At 56.3% G+C, this 24,749-nt stretch overlaps 1 protein-coding gene and 1 long non-coding RNA gene across 2 annotated transcripts; one reads left to right on the top strand and one right to left on the bottom strand.

Annotated features, from left to right (window-relative positions):
- Positions 1 to 1,700: 1,700 nt before the first annotated feature.
- On the top strand, positions 1,701 to 23,328 carry ITGA5 (integrin subunit alpha 5). Its single transcript, XM_027106538.1, has 30 exons — positions 1,701 to 2,210; positions 8,643 to 8,773; positions 10,128 to 10,243; positions 10,379 to 10,499; positions 10,707 to 10,768; positions 10,858 to 10,903; positions 11,169 to 11,294; positions 11,532 to 11,576; positions 11,719 to 11,762; positions 13,496 to 13,552; positions 13,747 to 13,799; positions 14,077 to 14,285; positions 14,567 to 14,758; positions 14,980 to 15,025; positions 15,197 to 15,298; positions 15,495 to 15,550; positions 15,686 to 15,840; positions 16,143 to 16,280; positions 16,412 to 16,479; positions 16,827 to 16,977; positions 17,060 to 17,152; positions 17,298 to 17,377; positions 17,516 to 17,596; positions 17,709 to 17,814; positions 18,347 to 18,499; positions 19,414 to 19,500; positions 19,611 to 19,724; positions 20,321 to 20,422; positions 20,974 to 21,096; positions 21,733 to 23,328. Exons 1-30 carry the CDS (start codon positions 1,843 to 1,845, stop codon positions 21,814 to 21,816), a joined length of 3,309 nt encoding a protein of 1,102 aa, XP_026962339.1. The 5' UTR covers positions 1,701 to 1,842; the 3' UTR covers positions 21,817 to 23,328.
- On the bottom strand, positions 16,465 to 19,407 carry LOC113620556 (uncharacterized). The gene is made up of 3 exons (XR_003432831.1): positions 19,252 to 19,407; positions 18,052 to 18,129; positions 16,465 to 16,557 (listed from the first exon to the last, which is right to left on the bottom strand). It is a non-coding gene; the product is annotated as an uncharacterized LOC113620556 (long non-coding RNA).
- Positions 23,329 to 24,749: the final 1,421 nt, after the last annotated feature.

Raw genomic sequence — 24,749 nt, 5'->3', positions numbered from 1 at the left:
AGAGAGCCAAGAGAGGAGGGATATTGGGGAGAGTAGAAAAGCCAGCCAGAGAATGACTAAGGGGCTCCCGGTGTAAACAGGAGTGGGGAATGGACAGGGAGGGGGCCTGTTTGACTTGGCCAAGCGGGGTGGGGGGGGGGTGGAGTGGGGAGGAGAACTGGGGCAGGACGCTATGTCCCTTGTCCCTCACCAAGGCTCCTGGGAGGAGCTGAATCACACACCTCCCTCCCTGTATCCCTCCCCACCCCCACCCCAAGCTCCCAAATCCTGGGAAAATCTAAAGAGCTTGTGCCTGGGCTGAAACAGGAGAGATTTGGGTTCACACACACATGCTCTGCTGGGTTATACAGCAGTCAGCCCGCAACCTCTTTCCTCCCAGAGAGGGTCTCAGCCCTTGGCTTGAGTAGTTTTCACCGAGAGGTTACCTTCGCGGCAGTGCTGTGCTTAAGATCCTGACCCAGAGATTCTTTGGGTTCCTCGCCTAAGAGGGGGTCAGGACCTGCAGATGTGAGAGTGGGATGGGAGCCAGCACCACTCCACGGTCTGACCAGCTGCCTTCTCCCTTGGGCTGCAGCTGGCTCTGGAGAGGGGCTTTTAAAAAAACAGCTGGGCGATTTGGGACAGGAAGTAGAGTAGTAGAATGAGGAGGAGACTCGTGGCGAAGGAAAAAGCATTGATTCTGAGTCCCCCAAGCCAGAGTGGGGCAGGGGACTGGAGAACAGAAGGGGCAGGGTTCTGATTCGGGGGATTATTATTCTGGAAGGGGAGGAGTCCTGGAGGAAAAAGACAGGAGGAGGGCTGGAAAGGAGAGGAGGTTAGGAGAGGATCTAGGCCCCTTGGTCCCCCTCCCCCAGACTAAGATAAAGACTAGAATCCTGAAAGGTGATCTCATCACACAGAGCCAGGGCTGGGGGAAGGGATGGGCAGGGGGTCACTGCCTTCTCCTGCTACAGTCCCTTCCTCTACATCTACAGGGCATCTTGGGAGAATGGGGTCCTGGGTTCCAGCTCCCAGACCCTAAAGACAATAGAAGCTAAAGATTGGGCCCCTTTGCAAGACACCACCCCACCCCATCCTACAATTCTCCAGGTCTGTAGGAATCAGGCCAGTTTGATCAAGAAGACACTGAAGGGCCAAAGCAACCCTTTCCCCCTCCCACTACCAGGCTCTTGGTCAACTGCCAGGTTCTAGGAAGGGACTCAGCAGAGGTTTCCATATCCTGCAACCAAGAAAGGGGGAGGCCTGGACCGGAATCCTCCTGGTGAAGTAACCCCAAATTTCTGGACTCCTGGGTTTTCAATTCTAGCAACTTGGGCGGGGGGAGGGGGCAGGGAGCGGAGAGCCGGTGTAGGTCCTCCATCGGATCGGCCTGACTGGGAGCACACTGTGCCTCAACTCCTGAGTCCCAAATCCAGCTGGCTGGAACCCAGGCACCCCATGGCCCCGGAAGGCAAAGGGGGAATCCCAGTTGGCCAGATGCCAGAGGTGTCTCCTCTGCCTTTAGACCCCAAAGCCTCCTCCCTGAATTGGTGAGGGAGACCCCACACACATATTCAGACTCCCTCCGCCCTCCGGAGGTGATTCCTTTCCTCATTAGGAAATTCTCCGCTCCCTTTTTCCGACTCCTTTTCCGAGCGTTTACGTTGTACATCTGGAAAGGAGGCGGGAGGAAGTAGGGGGAAGCAGCGAGAAGGAGGGGGAAGAGCCCAAAGCAGCCCAGTCTGACCCAGTCCAGACAACCGGCCTCCAGCTGGGGCTGGGGCGAGGGAAGTGGAGAGGTGCGTCCCCCCCCACGCCCCTTCGGGGTGGGGGGCGCGGGCTCAGCGTTCCAGGGACCCAGGAATGCCCCCCCGTCCGCCCCCCCGGCAGGCGGGGGGAGGGCTCAGCCGGGAGTTTGGCAAACTCCTCCCCGCGTTGAGTCATTCGCCTCTGGGAGGTTTAGGAAGCGGCTCCGGGTCGGTGGCCCCAGGACAGGGAAGAGCGGGTGCTATGGGGAGCCGGACGCCAGGGTCCCCTCTCCTCGCCGTGCAGCTGCGCTGGGGCCCCCGGCGCCGATCCCGGCTGCTGCCGCTGCTGCTGCTGCTGCTGCTGCCGCCGCCGCCCAGGGTCGGGGGCTTCAACTTAGACGCGGAGGCCCCAGCAGTGCTCTCCGGGCCCCCGGGCTCCTTCTTCGGCTTCTCGGTGGAGTTTTACCGGCCGGGGACAGACGGGTGAGTTGAGGAGGGTTGGCGGCGGGCTGGCGGGGTCGGGGGTGCGCGCCTGGAGACAGGGGGCGCGGCTGGAGTCTGGAGGGGACCAAGGCTTGAGTTTGGGAGGCGGAGTTTGGAAGGACTAGGGTTGGAGTTGGGGGCCCTCGCCGGAGTTGGGGGCCCGCGCTGGAGTAGGGAGGGGACAGTGGCCGGCGTGGAGGGTGGCCAGGAGTTTGAGAGCGATCAGCAGGGAGACGTGTGGGGTGGGGAGAGGACACGAAGCTGCAAGCTGGAGGAGTCTGGGCCGGGGTCTTGGGGCCAAGAGAGAGGAGGGCGCGGGAATGGAGAGCAGAGGGTCTCTGGCTGAGATCCGAGAGCTGCCGGGACCGGAGGCGGATGGGGACGGAGAGGGGGCGCGGAGGCCAGGGTGGGCATTTTGGAGCACTGGGGAACCCCGGGACCCCTGAGGGCCATTGTGCGGAGAGAGAACGGGTCGAAGCAGAATGAGCTGTGTGTAGTAAGAAGGGAGTCGGAGGCTGAAGGGGTCCGGAGGTTAAATGGGGGCCAGCCTTACCCTCCCCTCCCCCCTCAACTCAGACTGGGAAAGACTCGGGAGGGGGACGGCGGCTCCCTCCCCTCTCTCCTCGGTCTCCTACTCCGCCCGCCACCCCCAATCTCTGTTCAGAAGAGGGGATCCGGGAAGTTGGGGAGAGTCCCGGGACCCTGGTCCTGGGGGGCGCCGGGGCTGGGGGCTGGCTCAGCCAAGGGCGGGGGCTCGGATGTGTCGGGAGGGGTGTGTGCGCGCCCGTGAAGGGGGGTGGGCGGTTTCCCTCTTCCTCTAGCTCTTGGGAGGAAGAGAAAAACTGATTTCCTGTAGCTTGTCGGCTGGAGCTGAGCTGAGACCGGGACTTCTGGGGTTGGGGTCGGAAGCTGGGGAGACGCGGGCTCGCAGGGCCCAAGAGCGTCAGAACACAGGACCTCAGAGACCGGGGAAGTCTCAAAGGAGGATCCCCATTCCCAGCTCAGCAGGGTGACAAGCAGAGCGGACCCTGTGTGCCAGGAAAATGGGGAGCCCACGGGCTTGGGGAAACGAGCTAGGCAACATTAGAAGAAGGGTGTTTGTTTAAATGTGGTGGGGGGAGTAAGAGGGGAAGGAAGCTGCTCCTGGGGTGGGACGGGGACTCCCCGGTGCCAGATGCCTGATCCTCCACGATGTCTGGAATAATCCTCTTTCTGCATCTCTGGGCTCTGAGATTGCCACTGCTCCCCACCATCGCCACCAGCACAACCACCCCTGGTATCCAGCTTTGATAGGACCTCTGTCAGAGGTGAGCTGTTCCTACACATGATACAGTTAACTGAGCTCTACTCATTTCCTTTAATTTTTGGAGAAAAGGGGTTAATCTAGGTAATTCACTTGGGGTATGGGGCATATTTCTCCTTTGTCTGGAGGATGGTTAGGCCCCAGCTGTTGGTTCTGGGCTATTCAAGGTCCCCACCCAGCCCCCACCCCACCCCCCTGGCCTCCTGCCCAAACCCCATTGCATCACCCTGGCCTGGAGCTTCTGCCAGGCCCGGCCTCCCCCAGGCCCCTTGCAACTCCTTACCACAAACCTAACGGGGTAGAGAAGGGGGAGGGAGGGAGGGGAAGGGATCTTCCCCCACAATAGGGTATCCAGTTATCTGTATCTTAACTTTCCTCTTATCCCACCCCCACTCCCACCTAACAAGAGTGTCATCTCCCTTTTAAAACACTCCTCTGAAACATCTGGACTTTCACACACTCCCAGTTGGTTCCCTAGGTGTCTGTCTGGCCCCTGGCCTGATCCTAAAGTCCCAAAAGCCCTTTTCTAAAGCAGGACCCAGCAGTCTCTTCCCCTCCCCCTCCCCTCTGCTCATCTCTTCTCCCAAGAGAACCCAGGTGTCCAGCTTGTGCACCTCCCCCTCTCATTTTCTCTCTACAAAGCACTCTTAGAATAGGACTCGGAACATTCCACCTCACCAGTGACCTCCCTCCCCACCACATCTGGGACTTTCAACCCCTCCTACCTGCGGGGGACAAATGTAGCCCCTCACCTGGGGCCTTTTCTGGAGAGGGAGGGCCTCAGTGTTCTTGGCCCCCTTTATCACCTCTCACTGTGGAAACCGAAACAGCATCAGAGGGCAGGGTAAGCACTAGAGAGGTTACACAGTAGGAAAGGGGCAGGCTTTAAGTCAGGCCAAGCTGGGTGTGCGTCCAGGCCTCACCACTTACTTGTTCTTTGTGTGACCTGGGCTGAGTTACTTAAGACTTAAATACTGGAGCCTGGTCTTCTCATGAAAATCAGACACCTAACTTATGAGGCTGTTCTGGGGACTAAACGAGACAATATATATAAAAATCACCTGGTCCGTGGAGGGTGGTCGGTACGTGGAGGTATGACTTTTATGAGGTAGCTATCTTCTGTTTCTGGTTCTCTCTTCCCTGGACACCACCTAGTTCTTTGTCTAAGATTTTCACTATTTCTTACTCACTTTTAATATTTGCTTATGGCAGAGATAGTCATAATAGTGCCTCACATTCCTTAGCACTTTCATATCAATTTTTCTGTCGGATCATTACAAAAATCCTTGCCTTAGACAGACGAAGCATTACCGCTCCCATTTTATGCGTGTCTATGAACTGAAGCTTCAGGAATCATAGAAGTTTAGAACTAGAAGTTTGTTTAGGGACCATTCAAGGGCAACCCATCATTTTATAGGTAGAGAATTCAAGTCTTGGAGAGGAGAAGTGACTTGACCCAAGACATGCGCTTGAAAGGTGCACCAGCCTTAGCCCAGCTCTTTCGCCATGTGGAGCTGCCACAAGTGGAGGCAACTCTTCCTTCCCAGCCAGCCAGGCATTTCCCTCGAGACTACACTGGGGGACCCAGAACCAGGTGTCTCCTCTGGCCTGGCCAGGGCTGCCGTAGGACCTGCAGGAGCTGGGTCCAGTCCACTTGCTACTCTCCACCCCCGACCTTGTCAGGCCAATAGAGTCAAACAGTAACCATGTATTGAACAGGAACTTGGTTAATCAGAAGCCTGGCTGGGGAGATAGTGGCGAGGAGAGGAGGGAACAAATTGGCAACGGGGTAGACCAGAACAGTGGCCTAGGTATCAGGATTCCTGGCTTCTGTTCTTAGGTTGAGAAGGATTCTGAGTGACCCCAGGACATGTGACTTAATTTCTCTGGGACTTAGTTTCCCCATCTGTACAATGAGGACATGGGACTAGGTCAGCAGTATTTTTTGTTACAGTTTTTTATTTTCTTCCTTCCCTTCTTCCTTTCCTTCTTCCTTCCTTCCTTCCTTCCTTCCTTCCTTCCTTTCAATTCAAATGATATCTTATCAGGGCATTCTATATAAAACAGAGAAAAGGGCTTCCCTGGTGGTGCAGTGGTTGAGAGTCCGCCTGCCGATGCAGGGGACACGGGTTCGTGCCCCGGTCCGGGAGGATCCCGCATGCCGCGGAGCGGCTGGGCCCGTGCGCCATGGCCGCTGAGCCTGCGCGTCCGGAGCCTGTGCTCCGCAATGGGAGAGGCCACAACGGTGAGAGGCCCGCGTACCACAAAAAAGAAAAAAAATAAAACAGAGAAAAGAGGTTGCTCTGAAAGAAGATGGAGAGGAGTGTCAGGACCGAACTGGCCTCTGCTCGCTCCATGTGGCAGCCCTGAGGCATCTACAAGAAAGTCTTCAAACCATGGTGCTGAGGCAGCCTGTGTCTCCAAGAAGCAGCTCTAGAACATCAGAGTTCCGAGGCTTCAAAATGAATTACGGCAATTTATTTCTTCCCTTGGTCTCTATATTTTGGAAGAGTTTATCTGCCAAGCTGCATTTAGGAAGGAATAATTCATTCCTTTTTCCTGTTTTTTTTTTTATCCACCAAAAATTAGAACAAGAAGACGTCTATAGCTGCCAATCAGAGCTTCTGACCAATATGAGATAACTAGGTTCCCCACAGGAGTTGATATAATTCCGGCCCAAAGCAAATACACTTGAGGTTTTAATTAGCCTGGGCTGCCTTATCAGGTAAATGCATGATTTCCGTTAGGCTCTCTGAAATATTGAAAAGAGCCCAAGGACCCTCCATTGTTACCTTCTTGGACCCCTAGTAGAACCCAACTGCTGTAGGATTTAGGAGGCAGGAACCAGGAGTGGGAGAATAAGGATAAGGTATGTGACGTGCCACCCCTGACACTGGGCGCCTCTCTTGGCACATAGGGGAGGGCACTAGTTACTGGACTGACTTGGAGGAGCTGGGAAGGAAGGGCCACTGCATCCTCAGGTATAAGCCATGGGCGGCACGGGGCAAGTCTGGGTCGGGATCTGTGTCCCTTGCCTGTACCCCAGATCTCCTGAACCTTCACGCAACCATGGCATATGCCCCTGGCCCACAAGTCTGTGGGCTTTCTAAGCCTTGAAAGGCCTCTCTCTCACCTGCCCGCCCTGCCAAACTCCAAGCTTCTTCCTCAGGCCATCCCAGGTGCACCCAGGCTCAGCCCCCCTCCACAGAGTGGTGGGAAAATTGGGGGTGGGAGCAGGGTCCCTTGGCCAAGCCCCTACGCTCTCCTGGAAGAGTATGGGAGCTCTGGAAGACTTTGAGATAACCTGTTCAACCTCTTCACCCAGAGGAAGAGGGAGAGGGTATTCCCAAGTCCACACTGAGCTAGTGCCTGACCCAGAACCCCTGCACCACTGCTGTTTTCTGCGGCTGCCTCTGCTACAGAGGCTTGCACCCCTCTCTCCTCCCCCAGCCCGGGGGCAATGCAATCTCTCCCCACCACCAACCTCACCTACTAGGCCTGGCAGCCAACCAGGTCACTGTGCCTCCGAGTAGCCAGCTCCCACCCCCCTACTGAATGTACTGCCTGAGTGAGAGGGGTGGGGCCCAGCAGGCGGGCGGGTGGGAGACAAACGGCGAAGTGAGAGGTTGGAAACAGACAGGAAGCCGCAGGCAGTAAACATTTCCTGTCCCCAGGGTAACCGAGGCTGGCACCCCACCCCCCACCACTCCAGGAACTCTCACTCCAGGCCTCCCCTCCTATCCCTCTGGACCCTTTCTTCTCCCATCCTCACCCTCTGGCCCTGCTAGACCGCCCTCACTCTCTGCTTCAGCCCCTTGGAGCTGCTCTCTCTGGTGCTCCCATTCCTATTCCTCTTGGACCCCCCACCCCACCCCTACTCGATGTATCTCTTGTCTCCCATCCCGTCACACACACACCCGCTTTTGTGACCTCTACCGTAATCCCCGACTTGGGGACTTCTGGTAAGAAAGGCTAATGAAGGGATCCAAATATCGGGAAAAGGGTGGGTGTTGGGAGTGCTGAAAGCTGAAAGGGACCAGAAACCAACAGAGATGGAGAAGCCCAAGATCTGAGATGAGAGAGAGGGGGGTCCCTAAAACCAAAACCAAGAGAGCAAGCAGTCCTAGGGGCAGAGGGACAGATGGAGAAGCAGTGCCAGAGCCAGTTATGGGAGGAGAGCAGAGGCCGAGGCTGGCGGCTGGCAGGGACACCGGTTCAGTTGCCCCGGCTGCCAGATGCAGCCTCATGGGAGACTCTGGAGGAGAAAGCCCAGAAGGCTGACTACTGCACAGAGGTCTTGGAGGCAAGGGACCCAGGAATGATAGAGGCAGAGCCAGAGGCAGCAAAATTATCCAGGACCTTAACTGTCACCACCCCATTACATAGGACCCCCAGCAAAGGCAAACTTCTCCTCGTCGTCTCGGGGGAACGAGGCACTGTGTCCAAAACTAAGACCCAAGAAGACCCGGATCTGAGTTCAGACTCTGACCAATAGTGTATGGGAAAGGGGTTCAGAGGCTGAGACAGAGACCCAGCCAGGATGGGGAGGTCCCACCAGAGCCCAGGGTGAGGGCAGGTCCACGCCCAGGCCCAGGGGAACAATTTGCTTTCACCATTCTCCAGTTCCTCTCTCCACTTCTGCCTGGTTTCCAAGACTCACATTTTCCTCTGACATGCCCCAGGGCTGGGCAGCTGGACGCCTGGGTTTTGCCCAGAAAAGGGCTTTGGCTTGGGAGGAGAGGGTATATAGGCTAGGTAAGAGGACCCTGGGGTTCTAGGGGCTGCATCTCCAGTCTTGGCAGGTCCATAGAGGAGATAGAGAAGCTCTGGCCCCGGCCTCTTGCCAGAACTGACTCTGGTTCCTCCTTCTAATGACAGGGGAAGGTAGGAGGGGAGAGACTGGGGGGAGGCGGGAGAGGCTGTGTTAGTGACAGCAGCACATGGGGACCGCCTGACTCCGGCCTGGGCCTCTGGCATCTGTGGCATCTTCTGAGATATAAATACAACCCGGGGGGCATCTGTGCCACGCCCACCCAGACCCTGGCCCAGAGGCCTGGGTCCTTCCCGCCTGGGGAGACTGGAGAAGAGCTAGGAGCCCCCCTGAGCTGCCTCTCCTTTCCCCTCCGCAGGGTCAGCGTGCTGGTGGGAGCGCCCAAGGCTAACACCAGCCAGCCGGGAGTGCTGCAGGGCGGTGCCGTCTACCTCTGCCCCTGGGGCACCAGCCCAGCACAGTGCACCCCCATTGAATTTGACAGCAAAGGTAACCCTCTTCGTAGGTCGGGGAGGTTCAGAGAGGGACTAAGGGGTGGGGCTGAGGCTAGGGGGCGGGGCCCGGGTGGGGTCTGGAGCGAGGGGCGGAGCCTGACCAGTTCCCCGGCCACGTGCTCTGAGGCTCTGGGGCTCCAGCTCCGTGCAGCGGTGCAGCGGCTCCCCGTGGCACTCACACCACGTTCCCAATCCAGCCCAGCCCAGCCCAAGGAGGGCGGGCATGATTCAGAAACATGTGGCTCTCATTTTCCTTGAATCACCCACAACTCAGGGAGGCCAGGGCAGTAACACAGACAAAGACAGGGAGAGTCACAGAGCCTATTCGATTCATTTAACTAAGCACTGACTAAGTGATAATGCGTGCCAGGCTCTGTGCTGGTACTGCAGGGGATTGAAACATGATTAAGGCCCCGCCCTCAAGGAGCTTAAGGTCTGGAGTAGATGCAGAGAGGGATGGAAGGAAACAGGCTGAGAAAGAATAATAACAGCAGCTAACGCTTCAAGAGCACTTGCTATATACTGGGCACTGTTGTAAGCACTTTACATATATTAACGCACTTAATCCTTTCAACGATGGCGCGAGGTGTTATTATCCCCATTTTATAGGTGAGGAAACGGGTTAAGTAACTTGACTAAGGTCACACGGCTAGTAGAAGGTGGAGCGAGGACATGAACTTGAGCAGTGTGGCTCCAGAGATAAACTGGGGTGAGGGGACAAAAGAGGAGAGCATCAAAAGATGGAGACGGTGGGGGAGGGGTGGTGTAAGAGCACAAAAGCGACCGATTTCTTTTTAAAACCTGGAAGACGGATGAGAAGCGGAGGAATAAAAAAGGCTGCCCCATAGAGGCAGAGAGGGTTTGGAAGGAGAGAGACAGCCAGACAGACAGATGCGCACACGCACACACGCAGACACGAGGGGCGGAGATTCAGTGACGTGAGAAAGGTCAAGGACATAGAACACGTGCTGCTAGAGACACAGGCCCAGGTACAGACAGAGAAGTGCAGCCAGAGGGTAGCCCTCTCAGGAACTAGCCATTCTTCCCCACCTCACCACAAGCATCCTTGTCCCAGCTGGGTGAGGAGGCAGGCGGACCAGGGGAATGCACCTCTAGAAACCCCAGGTTCTGTGTGTGTGTGCGTGTGCACATGGGCTTGTGTGCACGCGTGCAGGGGAAGCTGAGTCAGGCTACAACAGGCAGACTGTAAGGACCTTCCCCACTCCCCCTCCCTTGAGTCATGGGCTCAGGGCTTGCAAGTGCTTGGGTGCCCCCAGGCTGAGGGCACGGGCTGCTCTAGGGCTCAGCTGCCCACAGCTGGCATGACTCCCCTTTCTCACTCCCCCAAGGCTCTCGGATCCTGGAGTCCTCGCCGCCGTCCAGCCTCGAGGGAGAGGAGCCTGTGGAGTACAAGTCCCTGCAGTGGTTCGGAGCGACGGTGCGAGCCCATGGCTCCTCCATCTTGGTGAGGGCCAGCAGGCTGAGTGGCGTGGTGGGCAGGAGGGGCAATGGTTGCGGTTAGCAGAGCACAGTGGGGGAGGCGGGGAAGAGAGGTCCTGTTGGACTAAACCTGGACCCCCCTCCTCCTGGGCCCTCCCAGGCCTGTGCTCCCCTCTACAGCTGGCGCACCGAGAAGGAGCCGCTGAGCGATCCCGTGGGCACCTGCTACCTCTCCACAGACAACTTCACCCGGATTCTGGAGTATGCGCCGTGCCGCTCAGGTAGGGCAAGAGGGGGCACGAGCCCCGAGTCTGCCTTCTCTGTGAAGCCCCACGGTCCCCTGCCCCCCATCAGCCTTGATGCTCACTGTCTGGTCCAGAGAGGTCCTTTCTCTGGCCCCCTCTCCCCTCTCCTTCCCCAAGCTTCCTGCTCTTTCCTGCCTGACCCATCTGTGTGGAGCTCCTTCCCACCACCTTCTCCCCTTGCAGATTTCAGCCGGGCAGCAGGGCAGGGTTACTGCCAAGGGGGCTTCAGTGCCGAGTTCACCAAGGTGAGGAGGGATCTGGGAGGAGAGTGGCTGTGGGTGCTGGATGCAGGGGAATCAGGACCAGATGTGGACTCACCTCCTTCCCCCCACAGACTGGGCGTGTGGTCCTGGGCGGACCAGGGAGCTATTTCTGGCAAGGTAAGCCCTTCCTCCTCTTTCCCTGCGTCTGTCTCCCGCACCTGGCCTCTTTTCCCTCTCCCAGCCCGAGATCACCATCCTTCCCTCCTCTGCCCCCGTCCCAATTCTCCTCTCCCTTTCCTGAGACTTACCCATCCTCTCCCACCACCCTCCACAAGCTTCCCCTCCTTGAACCAGACTTCTGAAATCCTACCCAGTCAGCCCCCAGTGCCCCCATCCCTGCCACCTCCTCCTCCAGCCATCCCCTCCTTATCCCCTTCCCCAGGCCAGATCCTGTCCGCCACCCAGGAGCAGATTGCAGAATCCTATTACCCCGGGTACCTGATCAACCCAGTTCGGGGGCAGCTGCAGACTCGCCAGGCCAGTTCCATTTACGATGACAGCTACCTGGGTGAGGGAGCAAACAGGGTGGGAGCTGCAGGGGGAGCACCTCAGGGGCCCCTGTCCTCGCTCACCCCCCCCACCCCGCCTCCCTTCTCCTACCCAGGCATCCCCAGCCTCCTGCCCTATGTGTCATGTGGAGGCTGACTATGAAGGCCCAGTAGGGGTGGGGAAGGGATTGAGGATGGGCCAGGACAGAGGGGTCCCCAAAGCAGGAATCCTAATATCCGCCCACCCTGTCTCCTAGGATACTCTGTGGCTGTAGGTGAATTCAGTGGTGATGACACAGAAGGTGAGTGTGTCCCCAGGCTGGGGCCAAGGGAGGGGGCAGATGGAGACCCAGGACCCAGAGCCACAGGGACTGAGATACTTACCATTTTTGTCTGACTCCCCTTTCCCTGCCCTTAGCCTACAACTTTCTCTTCCCTCTACAGACTTCATTGCTGGCGTGCCCAAAGGGAACCTCACCTATGGTTACGTAAGGCCCAGCCTGACTCTCCCTCCCTCCTCTGCTCTCCCGTCCCCTGGCTAATCACAGAGAACCATGCATGGCAGTTTGGGGGGGTGAAAAAAGTGTATCAGAACACGGGCTCTTGGGTCAGACCAGTGTTTGAGTTCTGGTACTCACTCTGGATGAATCAATCTGTGATTTATTCCTACCCCACTTCATTCCATAAAAACCTTGAGTCTGCTTAACCTCTCTGAGCCTCATTCTTCTCTTTATAATGGTATAATAATAGTTCTGACCTCACAAGGCTCTTGTAAGGATGAAGCGAGATAATGCACGTGAAAGTACTTAGCGAACTGTGCGGCAGTGTACAACTGTAGCTGTTATTATTAGACCATGGCGAGTGCTTTAAAAAGGATATAGATAAGAACGCTATAGGAGTCCATTCAATTACCAACATTTATGAGGGCAAGGTAAGAGATAAGAAGATGAATAAGACATCATACCCCATCTTGTAAGGCGCTTCTAATCAAGTATGTAAGATAAGACACACAAGTGATTGTAATCGAAGGTGCAGCTCCTATTCACGAACCCCTCAGTGCGTCGGGCACTGTCCACTCATGAGTTCTATTCTTCGCAACAAGCTTATCAGGGGAGATATTACCATTCACATTTTACACATGAGAAAGCTGAGGCTCAAAGAGACCAAGTAAGTTGTTTAAGATCACCCAGTTAGTAAGTGGCTGGATAGAGATTTAAAACCAGACCTGTCTTATTCCAAAGTCAGCATTCTTTCTGCACTAGGATAAATTTCAGAAAAGTGGTCAAGATGATATAGCAGTTTAGAGGGAAGAATAACCTCTTTTCTAGGGCAGGGATGGACAGAAAATGTCCTATGAAAGACCAGTGGAGATGAGGAAAGAGAGCATCTGGGCGGGAGCGTGAGAAGAGGCAGGGAAGGAAAGGAAAAAAATGCAAGCCAGTTCAGCATGGGCTGATTGGGCATGAGGAGACTAAAGAGAGGTTGGGCAGAAACAGATAGGTTGGGGCCAGATTCTCCAGGGCGTCAGAGGACCAGCCAAGAGGCTGAGACTGGGCCGTGGCTTCAGGGAACCACCACGGATTTCCAAGCCAGCCGTATCCCTCCTAGACCGGCTCTAGGGCGATCGGTCCCGCTGCCATGGAGGAAGGGTGCTGAGGGGAAGGGAGAGCCCGAGGCAGGGGGAGGCCAGGGGGCTCTCCAGCAGTCCTGGGGGAGGGCTCACACCAGAGGAACAGCTGCAAGACTGGGGAAGAGAAGAGGGAGTCGAGAGCCTCAGGGGACCGGAAGGGCCCATCACTAAGGGGGGCACGTCGGGGGAGCCATGAGTGTTTGTGACTTGGGAGGGCTGGTGGATGTCCTTCAGCTAATAATTATTGAGTGTCAGCTGCTCACCAAGCACTACTTTAGGCTCTGAGGAGAAAGCAAAAAACAAAACAAGGCTCCTGCCCTCACTTATCTGACACTCTAGTAGGTAGACAGGCACAACAGAGAGATAAGTACGAAATCTGTCAGTAGTAGTTGATAAGTGACATGGAGGAAAATAATGAAGTCTCCCTGGGATGGAGCTACCCAATATAGAGATGGGAATGTGAGGCAAAGCAAAGGAGGGAACTAGGAGACAAGTGATCTATGTCTTCAAGGAATGCCTGCCCCTGGGTATCCTGTACCCATGGGATGGTCTGGGAGTCTGGGACCAATGGGTATATCTCCTCGTCCCCAGGTCACCATCCTTAATGGCTCAGACATCCGGTCCCTCTACAACTTCTCAGGGGAACAGGTGAGGACACCTTCTCCCCCCACCACACACACACACACACAACCCAGCTTGGCCCTTTGCCAACCAAGCCCCTGCCCTGAGCCCATAAGCTCAGCCCAGCTTCTCAGGCTCCCTGGAGTCCCTGATTTCCCCTCATAGCCCTTGTTGATTGACCCCCTAGTTCTGACCCACTGCTGCCCTTCTGTCCCTCCCAGATGGCCTCCTACTTTGGCTATGCAGTGGCTGCCACAGACATCAATGGGGACAGGTGAGTAGTGGGAAAGGGGCACAGCACAGGACGAGGAGTAGGGACGGGACAGAAAAACGCAAGGAGAGTTTTTCTCTGCATTCTCCTCCTCCTGCCTGCATTCTCTAGGCTCAGGGGCAAAGAGAGAGCTGAGAACCAAAGACCAGAAGACCTCAGGTCTCTCACTTGGGTGGGAAGGAGCCCGGATCCAAGAGGCCTGGGATTTCCTGGCTCTGGGATTGAGGAGGGGACATGGCAAGGCAGGGCCTCAGGATAACTGCGTTTCCCGTACCCTCAGGCTGGACGACTTGCTGGTAGGGGCGCCCCTGCTCATGGAGCGGACAGCCGACGGGCGGCCGCAGGAGGTGGGCAGGGTCTACGTCTACCTGCAGCGGCCGGCCGGCATGGAGCCTGTGCCCACCCTTACCCTCACTGGCCATGATGAGTTTGGTCGATTCGGCAGTTCCCTGACCCCCCTGGGGGACCTGGACCAGGATGGCTACAATGGTAAGCACCGTGGGCTCAAGTTGCTGAGGAGGAGTGGGGGCCTGAGTCAGAAGGGATTTGGGGAGAGATGGCTGTCAGATAAGATACCCAAGACCCCCAGTGACTCCTCCAGGAGGTGTGTGGATTTTAATCCCAATGTCTGGGTCTTGGGGCTTGAAGAGGTTAGAATACTGGGAATGACAGATGGGGAAAATAGGATCCCGGGTCCTGGGGTCCGATGGTAGAGATTTGAACTCCTGGATTCCTGGCCTGCTGACTGCTGTGTGTTGTATGTCTTGCAGATGTAGCCGTTGGGGCTGCCTTTGGTGGGGAGAACCAGCAGGGAGTGGTGTTTGTATTCCCTGGGGGCCCAGGGGGCCTGGCCTCTAAGCCTTCCCAGGTCCTGCTGCCCCTGTGGGCAGCTGGCCACACGCCGGACTTCTTTGGCTCTGCCCTTCGAGGAGGCCGAGACCTGGATGGCAACGGATACCCTGGTGAGTTGTGCCAGCGGCCCCTTTCACCTTAGAATTCCCTGGTCTCAGAACCCTAGCCCCTCTAATGCACTTTCCTAAGCTCTTGGGTGCAGTTCTAGGATGATGCCACCAGATGGCGGTGTCCCCTCACTTCGGCCTCCTTGAACAATGCAACTGGAAGGGGTTGGGAAGGATTCTGATTTGGGGCTTGCTGTAAGGGGTAGTTTCTTGACTTCTTGCAGATCTGATTGTGGGGTCCTTTGGTGTAGACAAGGCTGTGGTGTACAGGTATGAACTTGGGCAGGGGGCAGCCTGGGAGACGTGGGAACTGGGGGATTTCTCAACAGGGCCGAGTTTGGGGAAGTGCACAGACTGGGATCCTGGGGCTTGGGCGTCAGCTTCCTGTGCCCAGGTTCCTGAGCAGTCTTAGTTCTTTGACCCCACACCCACTCTTGGCAGGGGTCGCCCCATCGTGTCTGCCAGTGCCTCCCTCACCATCTTTCCCGCCATGTTCAACCCAGAGGAGCATAGCTGCAGCTTGGGGGGGAACCCTGCGTCTTGGTGAGTGGGGTGCCCAGGAGACTGCGGGGATGGAGTCTGGGGGTGTTTCATCTGTGCCTGGAAGTGGGGAGGGAGACCAGGTCTTTGAAAGTGGACAAATGGGACTGTCCCAGTCTGGGTCTGTCTGGGAGGCAGGTAGGGAATAGGATGCCTGTTCCAGTTGGATACACCAGCTTTCCCTTTGGTCTTCCTCCAGCATCAATCTCAGCTTCTGCCTCAATGCTTCTGGAAAACACGTTCCTGACTCCATCGGTGAGGGAGAGACTGCCTGAACCTTTCAGGCACTGGGATGGAGATGGAGGGGCTGGGGACTCGGGGACCTCTTATCTCTCTGGATAGATTAGAAGGGAGGGGCAGATGCTCATTAACATATGTGCCCGGCTGCAGGCTTCACGGTGGAGCTCCAGTTGGACTGGCAGAAGCAGAAGGGTGGAGCGCGGCGGGCACTGTTCCTGGCCTCCCGACAGGCCACCCTGACCCAGACCCTGCTCATCCAGAACGGGGCTCGGGAGGATTGCAGAGAGATGAAGATCTACCTCAGGGTATGGGCCCGGGGGCAGGGTCGGGACTGGCCTGGGAAGAGTGGCCACGTAGAACTGGGTGCCCCTCATGAAGGGAAAGAGACAGGGAGATTCCAGTGAAGGGCCTGGGACTTTGGGAGGCTGGGGAAGGGGGCCCTTCTGTTGGAGGAGCTGGGAACCAGGCTGCCTCTGAAGCAATGAGCATGGTCAAGTTTGGACACCTGAATTCTGGAGGGTCCTGAGTGGACAGAGGGAGATGTGAGAGGATGAGGACCAAGTCCCCTGTGTCCCCTGAATCTGTGAACCCTCTCCCCCGGCCCCAGAACGAGTCAGAGTTTCGAGACAAACTCTCCCCGATTCACATCGCCCTCAACTTCTCCCTGGACCCCCAAGCCCCTGTGGACAGCCACGGCCTTCGGCCAGTCCTACACTACCAGAGCAAGAGCCGCATAGAGGACAAGGTGAGGGCAGGGTGGGGAGACGGGCCGGGAGGAGAGGGGCCTGGGCCGCTAGGGGTGGGGCCCTGGAGGGGGGAGCCGACAGCTTAGGAGGGGGTCGCAACTCCCCCTCTCAAGGCTGCCCTGCTCCCCAGGCTCAGATCTTGCTGGACTGTGGAGAAGACAATATCTGTGTGCCAGACCTACAGCTGGAAGTGTTTGGGTAAGTGAAGGCTGACGTCAAGCTGGGGGGTTCCAGATGCCAAGGTCTCCTAGCAGAACACATGGAGCTTGGAAGCACCTGGCATGTGAAAAAGTAGAATAGGAACGTATTAGCTGGCTGTGTGACCCTGGGAAATTATGCAACTTCCTCATCTGTATAGTGAGAATAAGAGCATCTATTTCTCTGGCTTTGGGGAAGGATTAAATGAAATAATCTACATAAAGCATCTAGCCTAGTGCCTGCCATAGAGTTGGAACTCAGTAAACGGTGTCTATTATTGTTATGGCCCATTGTCTTGGTTTGCGGATTAATTCCCCAGTGTCCCTGACCCTGTGTGTCCCCTCCAGAGAGCAGAACCACGTGTACCTGGGCGACAAGAACTCTCTGAACCTCACTTTCCATGCCCAGAATGTGGGTGAGGGCGGCGCCTACGAGGCAGAGCTTCGCGTCACGGCCCCTCCGGAGGCTGAGTACTCAGGACTCGTCAGACACCCAGGGGTGAGAGGGGACTCTTAGGCAGGGCTTGGGAGATCCTGCCACAGGGACACCAGAGCCTTACCTGCACCCACCCCACCTCCAGAACTTCTCCAGCCTGAGCTGTGACTACTTTGCTGTGAACCAGAGCCGCCTGCTGGTGTGTGACCTGGGCAACCCCATGAAGGCGGGAGCCAGTGTAAGTCTGGGACAGGAGAGAGGACCCAAGGGAAAGTGACCGGCTCACCCTGAGCAGAGCTGTGGGATAGGGAAGGAGGGCTGCAATTGGGATTTGGCAGACGCCCAGTCTAACAGCCCCCTTGTCCTCCCTCCCTGTCCTCCAGCTCTGGGGTGGCCTTCGGTTCACAGTCCCGCACCTCAGGGACATGAAGAAAACCATCCAGTTTGACTTCCAGATCCTCAGGTAGGGAGTGGGTGGGGCCAGGCTGAGGCTGAGTTGGGGGCGGGGCCGAGGAGGGTGGGGCAGGGGCGGAGTCTGGTGCAGGTGAAATTCTTCCTGGCTGGGCTCCAGCACCACCTGAGTCTCTCCTCCATCCCACAGCAAGAATCTCAACAACTCTCAAAGCGAAGTGGTTTCCTTCCAGCTCTCTGTGGAAGCTCAGGCCCAGGTCTCCCTTAACGGGTCAGTTCTCCGGGCAAAATGGGGCTCTCTGGGAGGCAAGATGGACTTCTAGGAAAGGATGCATATGGGATGGGGTACCTTCCACTGTCCTCTAAACCACCCTCCTCTTTAGTGTCTCCAAGCCCGAGGCAGTGCTATTCCCTGTGACCGACTGGCATCCCCGAGACCAGCCGCAGGAGGAGGGGGACGTGGGCCCTGCTGTCCACCATGTGTATGAGGTGAGGAGGGACAGAGGCAGGGAGGCCCTGGTCCCCAGGTGTGCTACTGGGAGTGGAGGGCCGGACTAGAATGAATGACAGGGAAGGAGGAGCTGTATGAGTGACAGATGGCTGGGACCAGCCTGAGGGATTGAGAGCAAGAGAGGGGGAGTGGGGAGTGAGAGAGAAAGTCCTGGGCAGGATCAGTGTGAGAGACTGGCCAGCTGAGCAACTTAGAAGGGAAGGATGGGGACTTACCTGGTGGTCCGGTGATTAGGACTCCACGCTTCCACTGCAGGCGGCACGGGTTCAATCCCTAGTTGGGGAGCTAAGTTCCTTCAAAAAAAGAAAAAAAAAAGTGGTGGGGGAAGGATGGAGCCGCCTCCTCCAGGAGGCTTGGCTGGGGAGGATTTCGCCTCTGCCCGTTGATTTCCTCCCTCGCTCCTGAGATGGGAGACTCGCAGCAGGCATGAGCGGGCCACCAGGACCTGGGTTGCAACAGGGCAGAATCACTGCCTCCCTTCCCATGATCACCGTGCCCTCCTCTCCTCAGCTCATCAACCTGGGCCCCAGCTCCATTAGCCGGGGCGTGCTGGAGCTCAGCTGTCCCCAGGCTCTGGAAGGTCAGCAGCTCCTCTACGTGACCAGGGTCACAGGACTCAGCAACTGCACCACCAGTCACCCCCCCAACCCACAGGGCCTAGAGGTGAGGGGCCTGGGGACTGGCCTGGGGGTGAGGGGACCAAGTCGAAGGTGGTTGGGGAAGGTCGCCGGGAAACTAGAAGAGCCAAGTAGGGTGTGCCTGGAGCTAGGACTGAGGCCACTGGAAGGGGGTCCGAAGGCCCACAGACACCTTGAGACCCTGGGAGGGGAAAAGACTGTTTTATGCACTGCCCTTCTGTCTTTCTGCCTGAAGTATCCTTCCCTGACGTCTTGCCCTGGTGTACTCCTAGGGCCCAGCTTGGCACCACCACCTCCGGAAAGCCTTCCTCAGAGCCGCTCGCCTGGGCCCCAGTGCCTGTTTTAAAGCTCGTTTACACATAAACAACAATGCACTGAGCCATGTTACAGGCTCAGGAAAGATCGCACCAAACAAAACTCACAAGGCCCCCACTCTCATGGGGCTTATGTTTTAGTGGAGGGTAAGAGACAATAAAAATTAAAAAGAGAGAGAGAGAGAGAGAGAGAAACAGGTATTGAGAAGTGTTGAGAGTGCAGTGCTAAAATGCTGGGGCAGGGCAGGGCCCGGCTGGGAGCCTGTTTGAGGCATCAGGGAAAACCTCTTGAGGAGAGAACAGGTGAATTGAGGCATGAAAGGCAAGGGTGAACCTGTGTGTGAAGACTCGAGAAAGCATTCCAAGCAGAGGGGACAGGCAGGGCAAAGGCCCCAAGGCAGGCACGGGGCCCTAATTATCTACTGACATCTCCTCCTTGTAAACTCCAAGGATCAAGTCTCACCCGTTTCGGTATTTCAGTGCTGAGGTCGGTGCCTTGCCACAGGAGGTGGTCAGTTGTATGGGTGGAAGACCAGGTCGAAGCTGCTCTGGACCCCAGAGGCAGGCTGACTTAGAGGCTGTAATGAGGTGAGAGAGGCAGCTAATGGTCCCTTTCCTCTTCCAGTTGGATCCCGAGGGTTCCCAGCACCACCGGCTGCAAAGACGGGATGCTCCAGGCCGGAGCCCTGCCTCCTCAGGGCCTCAGATCCTGGTAAGTCCTCCTGGGAATGAGGTCTGGGTCGAAGCGTTGAGTATCTGTTTGCATCCTCAGAGCCACCAGCAGGGCGGAACGCCGCATTCAAGCCTCCGCTTTCTTCCCAGAAATGCCCGGAGGCCGAGTGTTTCCGGCTGCGCTGCGAGCTGGGGCCACTGCACCGGCAAGAGAGCCGAAGTCTGCTACTGCATTTCCGCGTCTGGGCCAAGACCTTCCTCCAGGTGAGGGAGCCTCACCTCAGTCCTGACCCCCGACCTTCGGGCCTGCCTGGACTGACGCTCCTTTCCCCACTGCCCTAGCCACCCGCTTTGGTGACTGGGACCCAGGCAGCCGCGCTCCCCTCCCTCACCCTTGTTTGGACAGGGCTGTGTGTCCTTGGCGCCACCTAGTGGCCACATTGGGACCGACAGCTTCCCTTTCCTGGCCCATTCAGAGGAGGCAGGGCGGGAGGGAGACCAGTGGCAGAGAATGATAGAAAACAGGGACGGAAGACATATCCATCACAGAGAGGCAAGCAGATGTAGGAACAGTAGAGAGCAGTCATTTATTGAGTGCATCCTATAGGCCAGGCGTCATCCTGGGTGCTTCACCCATATTCATGATTCCAAAACAATGCTTTTTCTATTGAACATGCTGTCATCTAATTGTAACTCTTCAGTTACACATTTATTATCTCATATAAGGAACACAGAGAGAGATTCAGAAGAGAATGATTCCAAAATAGGGAAAGATCATAACCAGAGCCAGACCATGGGGAGCCCAGTGACCTCCTAGATACCATAAGAGGCCACCCTGAACACCTTTCCACCACCCACAGCGGGAACACCAGCCATTCAGTCTGCAGTGTGAAGCTGTGTATGAAGCCCTGAAGATGCCCTACCGTATCCTGCCTCGGCAGCTTCCCCGAAAGGAACTGCAGGTGAGTCCCGGGCCAGAGGTCGGGGCCAAGGAAGATGGAGTGCTGGGCCTGGCGCTAGCACTGGGATGCGACGGGGGCTGGCCTGATTATGGTGACAGATATCGATTGAGCATCTACTGTGTGCCAGGCACTGTGCTAGGTCCTGGGAATACAGTGATAAGCAAGATGGACAGGGCAGTGAGAAGACAGTGTGACAAGTGCCAGCATGTTTATGGCAACACATCATAGGGACACTCGAACACAGGCTTGCAGAGTCGGGGAAGGCTTCCTGGAAGAAGGGATGTTTAAGCAAACCTGAAGGATAAATAGGATCTACCAGGCTAACCAGTCAGGAAAGGAATATTCTCTGGGGAGAGGGAACTAGCAGGTGTGAAAGCCCAAAAGTAAGAGACAATAATGCACATTTTAGGAATTTGACTTTTGAAGATCAGAATTCTGTTAGCCCAAGACGGAAGGGGAAAGGTGGGTCTAGGTCCAGTGGCAAGTGGGAGCCAAGTGTAGGGTGGGAAGGACTAACGGCTTTTCAGTGACCTCTCCTGACCTGCTCCCAGGTGGCCACAGCCGTGCAGTGGATCAAGGCGGAAGGCAGCCACAGCGTCCCGCTGTGGATCATTATTCTAGCCGTCCTCATTGGCCTCCTGCTCCTAGGTCTGCTCATCTATATCCTCTACAAGGTCAGCCACATCCTACCTGACCTGGCCTCTCTCTCACCAGGTTCTGCCCTTGAGGCAGCACAGTCCCAAGCGTCTGCCTCCAGACCAGTTCTCCAGCCACATGTCCCCACCTCTCCCTGGCCACGGGCATCCCGTCTGGACACTGCCTATGGGATCCTTTCCTTCATTCTACAGCCCCTAGCTTAGAAAAAGTCCTCTTGACTCAAGCTGATAAGTTTACTTCTACTTTCAAAATCAGTGTTACTCCCAAGTGGCCAGTATGTGGCATCTGTGCTGTCACTTCCTCCAGAAAGCCATGGCAGCCATCGCTGATCGTTCATACCCTAGAAGTAGCCTCAGAACCCTTCTCGAGAGGCAGCCACTCCTAGGCAATGAGACTTAGAACTTGACTTCACACCTATGTGCCGTCTCTGGCTGAACTGGGGGCATTCTTATGGCACCAAAGCACCCCCAACCTTAGCCCTCTTAACCCACTGGACCTCTTGGAGAGGTGGTCTTAACAGACTGAATTTGGGCCACTTTTGCAAGATGGGGAGATTGGAAGCACTAGAGTCATCTTCATCCCGCCTTGGGATAAGATCTGCGGAGAAAGGGGAACCAGAGTAACTCAACTCTCCCTCCTTTTCCCCTCATTAGCTCGGATTCTTCAAACGCTCCCTCCCATACGGCACCGCCATGGAGAAAGCTCAGCTCAAGCCTCCAGCCACCTCTGATGCCTGACTTCTCCCGATCCCAGACTCCCAATCCTGAAGGTCCAGTCCCCCCACCCTCAGTCTACTGACAGGGAGGGGGCTGGGTGCTTCCTGAAGGTGCTGAGGGCCAGGGAGAAGCTCCTCTCCCCAGCCCAGAGACATACTTGAAGGGCCAGAGCCGGGAGGTGTGGAGCTGGGGATCCCCTCCCCCCATGCACTGTGAAGGACCCTCGTTTACACATGCCCTCCTCATGGATGGGGGAACTCAGATCCAGGGACAGAGGCCCCAGCCTCCCTGCAGCCTTTGCATTTTGGAGAGTTTCCTGAAAACAACTTGGAACCAGAACTGGGGGATCCAATCCCAGTTCTCCGGCTCAGACGTGCCACCAGGACTTCCTGTCCAGCTCCAGCCTGCAAAGATCTCTCCTCAGTCCTGCCAGAAGCCCCCAGCTAAGAACCTGGAACCTGGGGAGCGAGACATGGCAGCTCTGGACAGCCCCCACCCCGGTGGGCCAACAAGGAACAATAACCGTGGATGGTGCCCCAGGCCCCGCTCAGGACAGATCCCACACCAGGATCCACGCTGGCCCAGAACCAGCTGCAAGGGGAATCAGAACTCTAACAGGGCCAGATCGAACCTGGGGCCTGGGGTTGATCTGGGACCCAGACTCAGACATTGGTGACCTAACTAGGCAGATCCAGGACTACATTTGAGCCTGCTCCAGACCTGGGCCTGGAGGCCCAATCCACCTCTGACTCAGGAGAAGTCAGGAATTGCCCAGGACCCTGAAGGGGCCACGATGGCAACAGATCTGGAACCTTAACACTGGCCGGACACAGGCCCTACTAGTCCCCTGGAGAAAGGGGGAGCCCGCTGCCCCCGGCCTGCAGGATCTGGGTTCTGCCCGCCAGCTGCACTGACGCTGCCCCTCCTCTCCCTGCCCAACCCTCCCTTCACCTTGGCTCCGGACACCCGGGACTTATTTAAACTCTGTTGCAAGTGCAATAAACCCGGCCCGGTGCCCCCACTGACCAGAGCTGGAATCTGTCCTATCCCCACTCTTTCCAGAACTTTCCTGGAACCAGACCGCTTGGTGGGTAGGAAATGTTTGTGTTTCTTGCAGCTTCTTTCCACTGGGAGCCAAGAGTATGACCCCCAGCAACTGTGGAACTAGTTTGGGGGTTCCCTTTTCTTAAGTGAAAGAGATGATGGAAGGGGTGAAAGAAAGGCTTGACTCTTCTGCTCATCACCCAGCCCCCGCCAGATCTGGCCCCAGCACCTCCAGGAGAGAAGGGAGCGGAATCCCTTCTCTTTGGGTTTGAGGGTTAGGGAAGAATACAAAGGGGGAGGTCCAAGTTGAAGGTGGGGGACCATGGTCCAGAGACTCACCTGGGCTTTCCTAAATCAAAATAATGAAATGGGTTTCGAGAAAAGGCCGCAGAACTAAATCAGAAGAAAGCCAGCTGGGTTTTTGTTTTGTTTTCATTGCCCATTGTATTCTGGTGCATAGAGGGAGTGTTAAATAGTTTACATACAGTATCTCATTTAATTTGATAGAAATTAAATGTGTGAAGTAGGTACAATTAACCCCATTTACACAAGGGGAAATTGAGGTCCCGAGAAGTTATGTAACTTGCCCAAGGTCACAGACTCAGATTCAGCCTTGCCTGACTGTGAAAGCCCTCATGCTTAACCAACATGGCCTTGAGGTCTTTGAAGAGAAACCAGAGTGAGGGAACCCCTCAGGATCCTCTGTCTCCTCTAGGACTGTCCTAATATCCAGGAAGAGGACAGAGAGGGGTGCTGAAATGCTAGTGCGATCGTTAGAGGCAAAGATGTTCATGTCCTGCTAAACCAGAGTTCAGCCACCAGAGGGCAGCATAGCCACAAATTCATGGGAATTTGGGGAGGGGAGGAAATGAGGTCCTCCTCACCTTTCTTCCCCCATCAACAGGGCTATTCTTATTAACTTAGGCTCCTGCCTATCAGTACCCACGTGATCTCAAAAATATCTCTCCTAGGAGGCCAAGCCTGCTCCACACTCCAATCTGTGACGTCTTGATAATTCTGTAACTTGGGAACTTCTTCTCAGAACCCATAAATGAAGAGGGACTGACAGGCAGGGTGAGACCTGACGAGGCAAAGAGACACGCAGTATTTCCGAGGATGACAGCTGTGGCATAACAAAGCACTGGGAATTCTCCAGGAAGGAAATCCCATACTCGCCCTCTCGGGGGATGGGTGAGAATGGCATCAGCCGAACTCCAGGGGCCAAATCTGAGATTTCTTATACGATTATGAGGAGGAAATGAGGAGGGGAAGTGGGCTGTGAGTACTGGGCTAGTATCATGGGTGTGTCTGTATAGTGCCTGTACCTCTGAGTCTCAGAGAGTGACAAGGTCTGTCCCGAGGATGCACAAAACAAGATGAGAATTCCTTGGGCTCAGCAATGCTGCAGATGTAACCCAGCACCAGCCTCTCTGTCCCTGAACTGTAATTCTCAGGCTCTGGTCTGTTTCCCCTTCCCAATCTCCCAGCCCCTCCAGAGCCTGTCTGCCTCCCATCTTGAGACTTGAGTGATGCAAAGGGACAAGAGGGGAAGGGGAAGTCCTGAGTCCTAGCCTCGTCTGTGTCAGTGGAGATGGAAAGGAGGCCCTGGGAAGGGAACAGAGCAGCTGGGGGCACAGAAGGGGGAGGGGGCTCAGGAGAGGCAGCTGGCAGGCGGGAAGCTGATCTGGGGGTCTCAAGTTTCTTGACATCAATTAGAGCAGCCGGCCTGGGCTCATTAGTAGCTCAGGGTGCAGGGCTCATCAATAATGAATTCATCCCACACATTGTCCCCCTCCAGCTGCCTGCAAGGTCACCCCGCCCTCCAGCCAGCTGCCTCCCCTTGGTGAGCTAAGGAACCCCTCTTCTAAGACCTCCCTAACTCAGGGTCCCTGGGGGTAGAGTGGGAGGAT

This window comes from Aethalodelphis obliquidens, unplaced genomic scaffold (assembly GCF_003676395.1).
Source record: "Aethalodelphis obliquidens isolate GAN/ISIS:26980383/991018 unplaced genomic scaffold, ASM367639v1 scaffold8, whole genome shotgun sequence".
Taxonomy (NCBI): Eukaryota; Metazoa; Chordata; class Mammalia; order Artiodactyla; family Delphinidae; genus Aethalodelphis; species Aethalodelphis obliquidens.
The sequence above is the reverse complement of the archived record's forward strand: the minus strand, read 5'-3'. Positions and strand labels throughout refer to the sequence as shown.

What these genes read in the sequence shown, in the direction of transcription:
- ITGA5 (XM_027106538.1), top strand. Translation starts at nt 1,843, where the DNA reads ATGCCCCCCCGTCCGCCCCCCCGGCAGGCGGGGGGAGGGCTCAGCCGG. An exon ending in ACAACTTCTCAGGGGAACAG is followed by an intron (nt 13,553 to 13,746) that starts GTGAGGACACCT and finishes TGTCCCTCCCAG; the next exon opens with ATGGCCTCCTACTTTGGCTA. An exon ending in GGATGGCAACGGATACCCTG is followed by an intron (nt 14,759 to 14,979) that starts GTGAGTTGTGCC and finishes GACTTCTTGCAG; the next exon opens with ATCTGATTGTGGGGTCCTTT.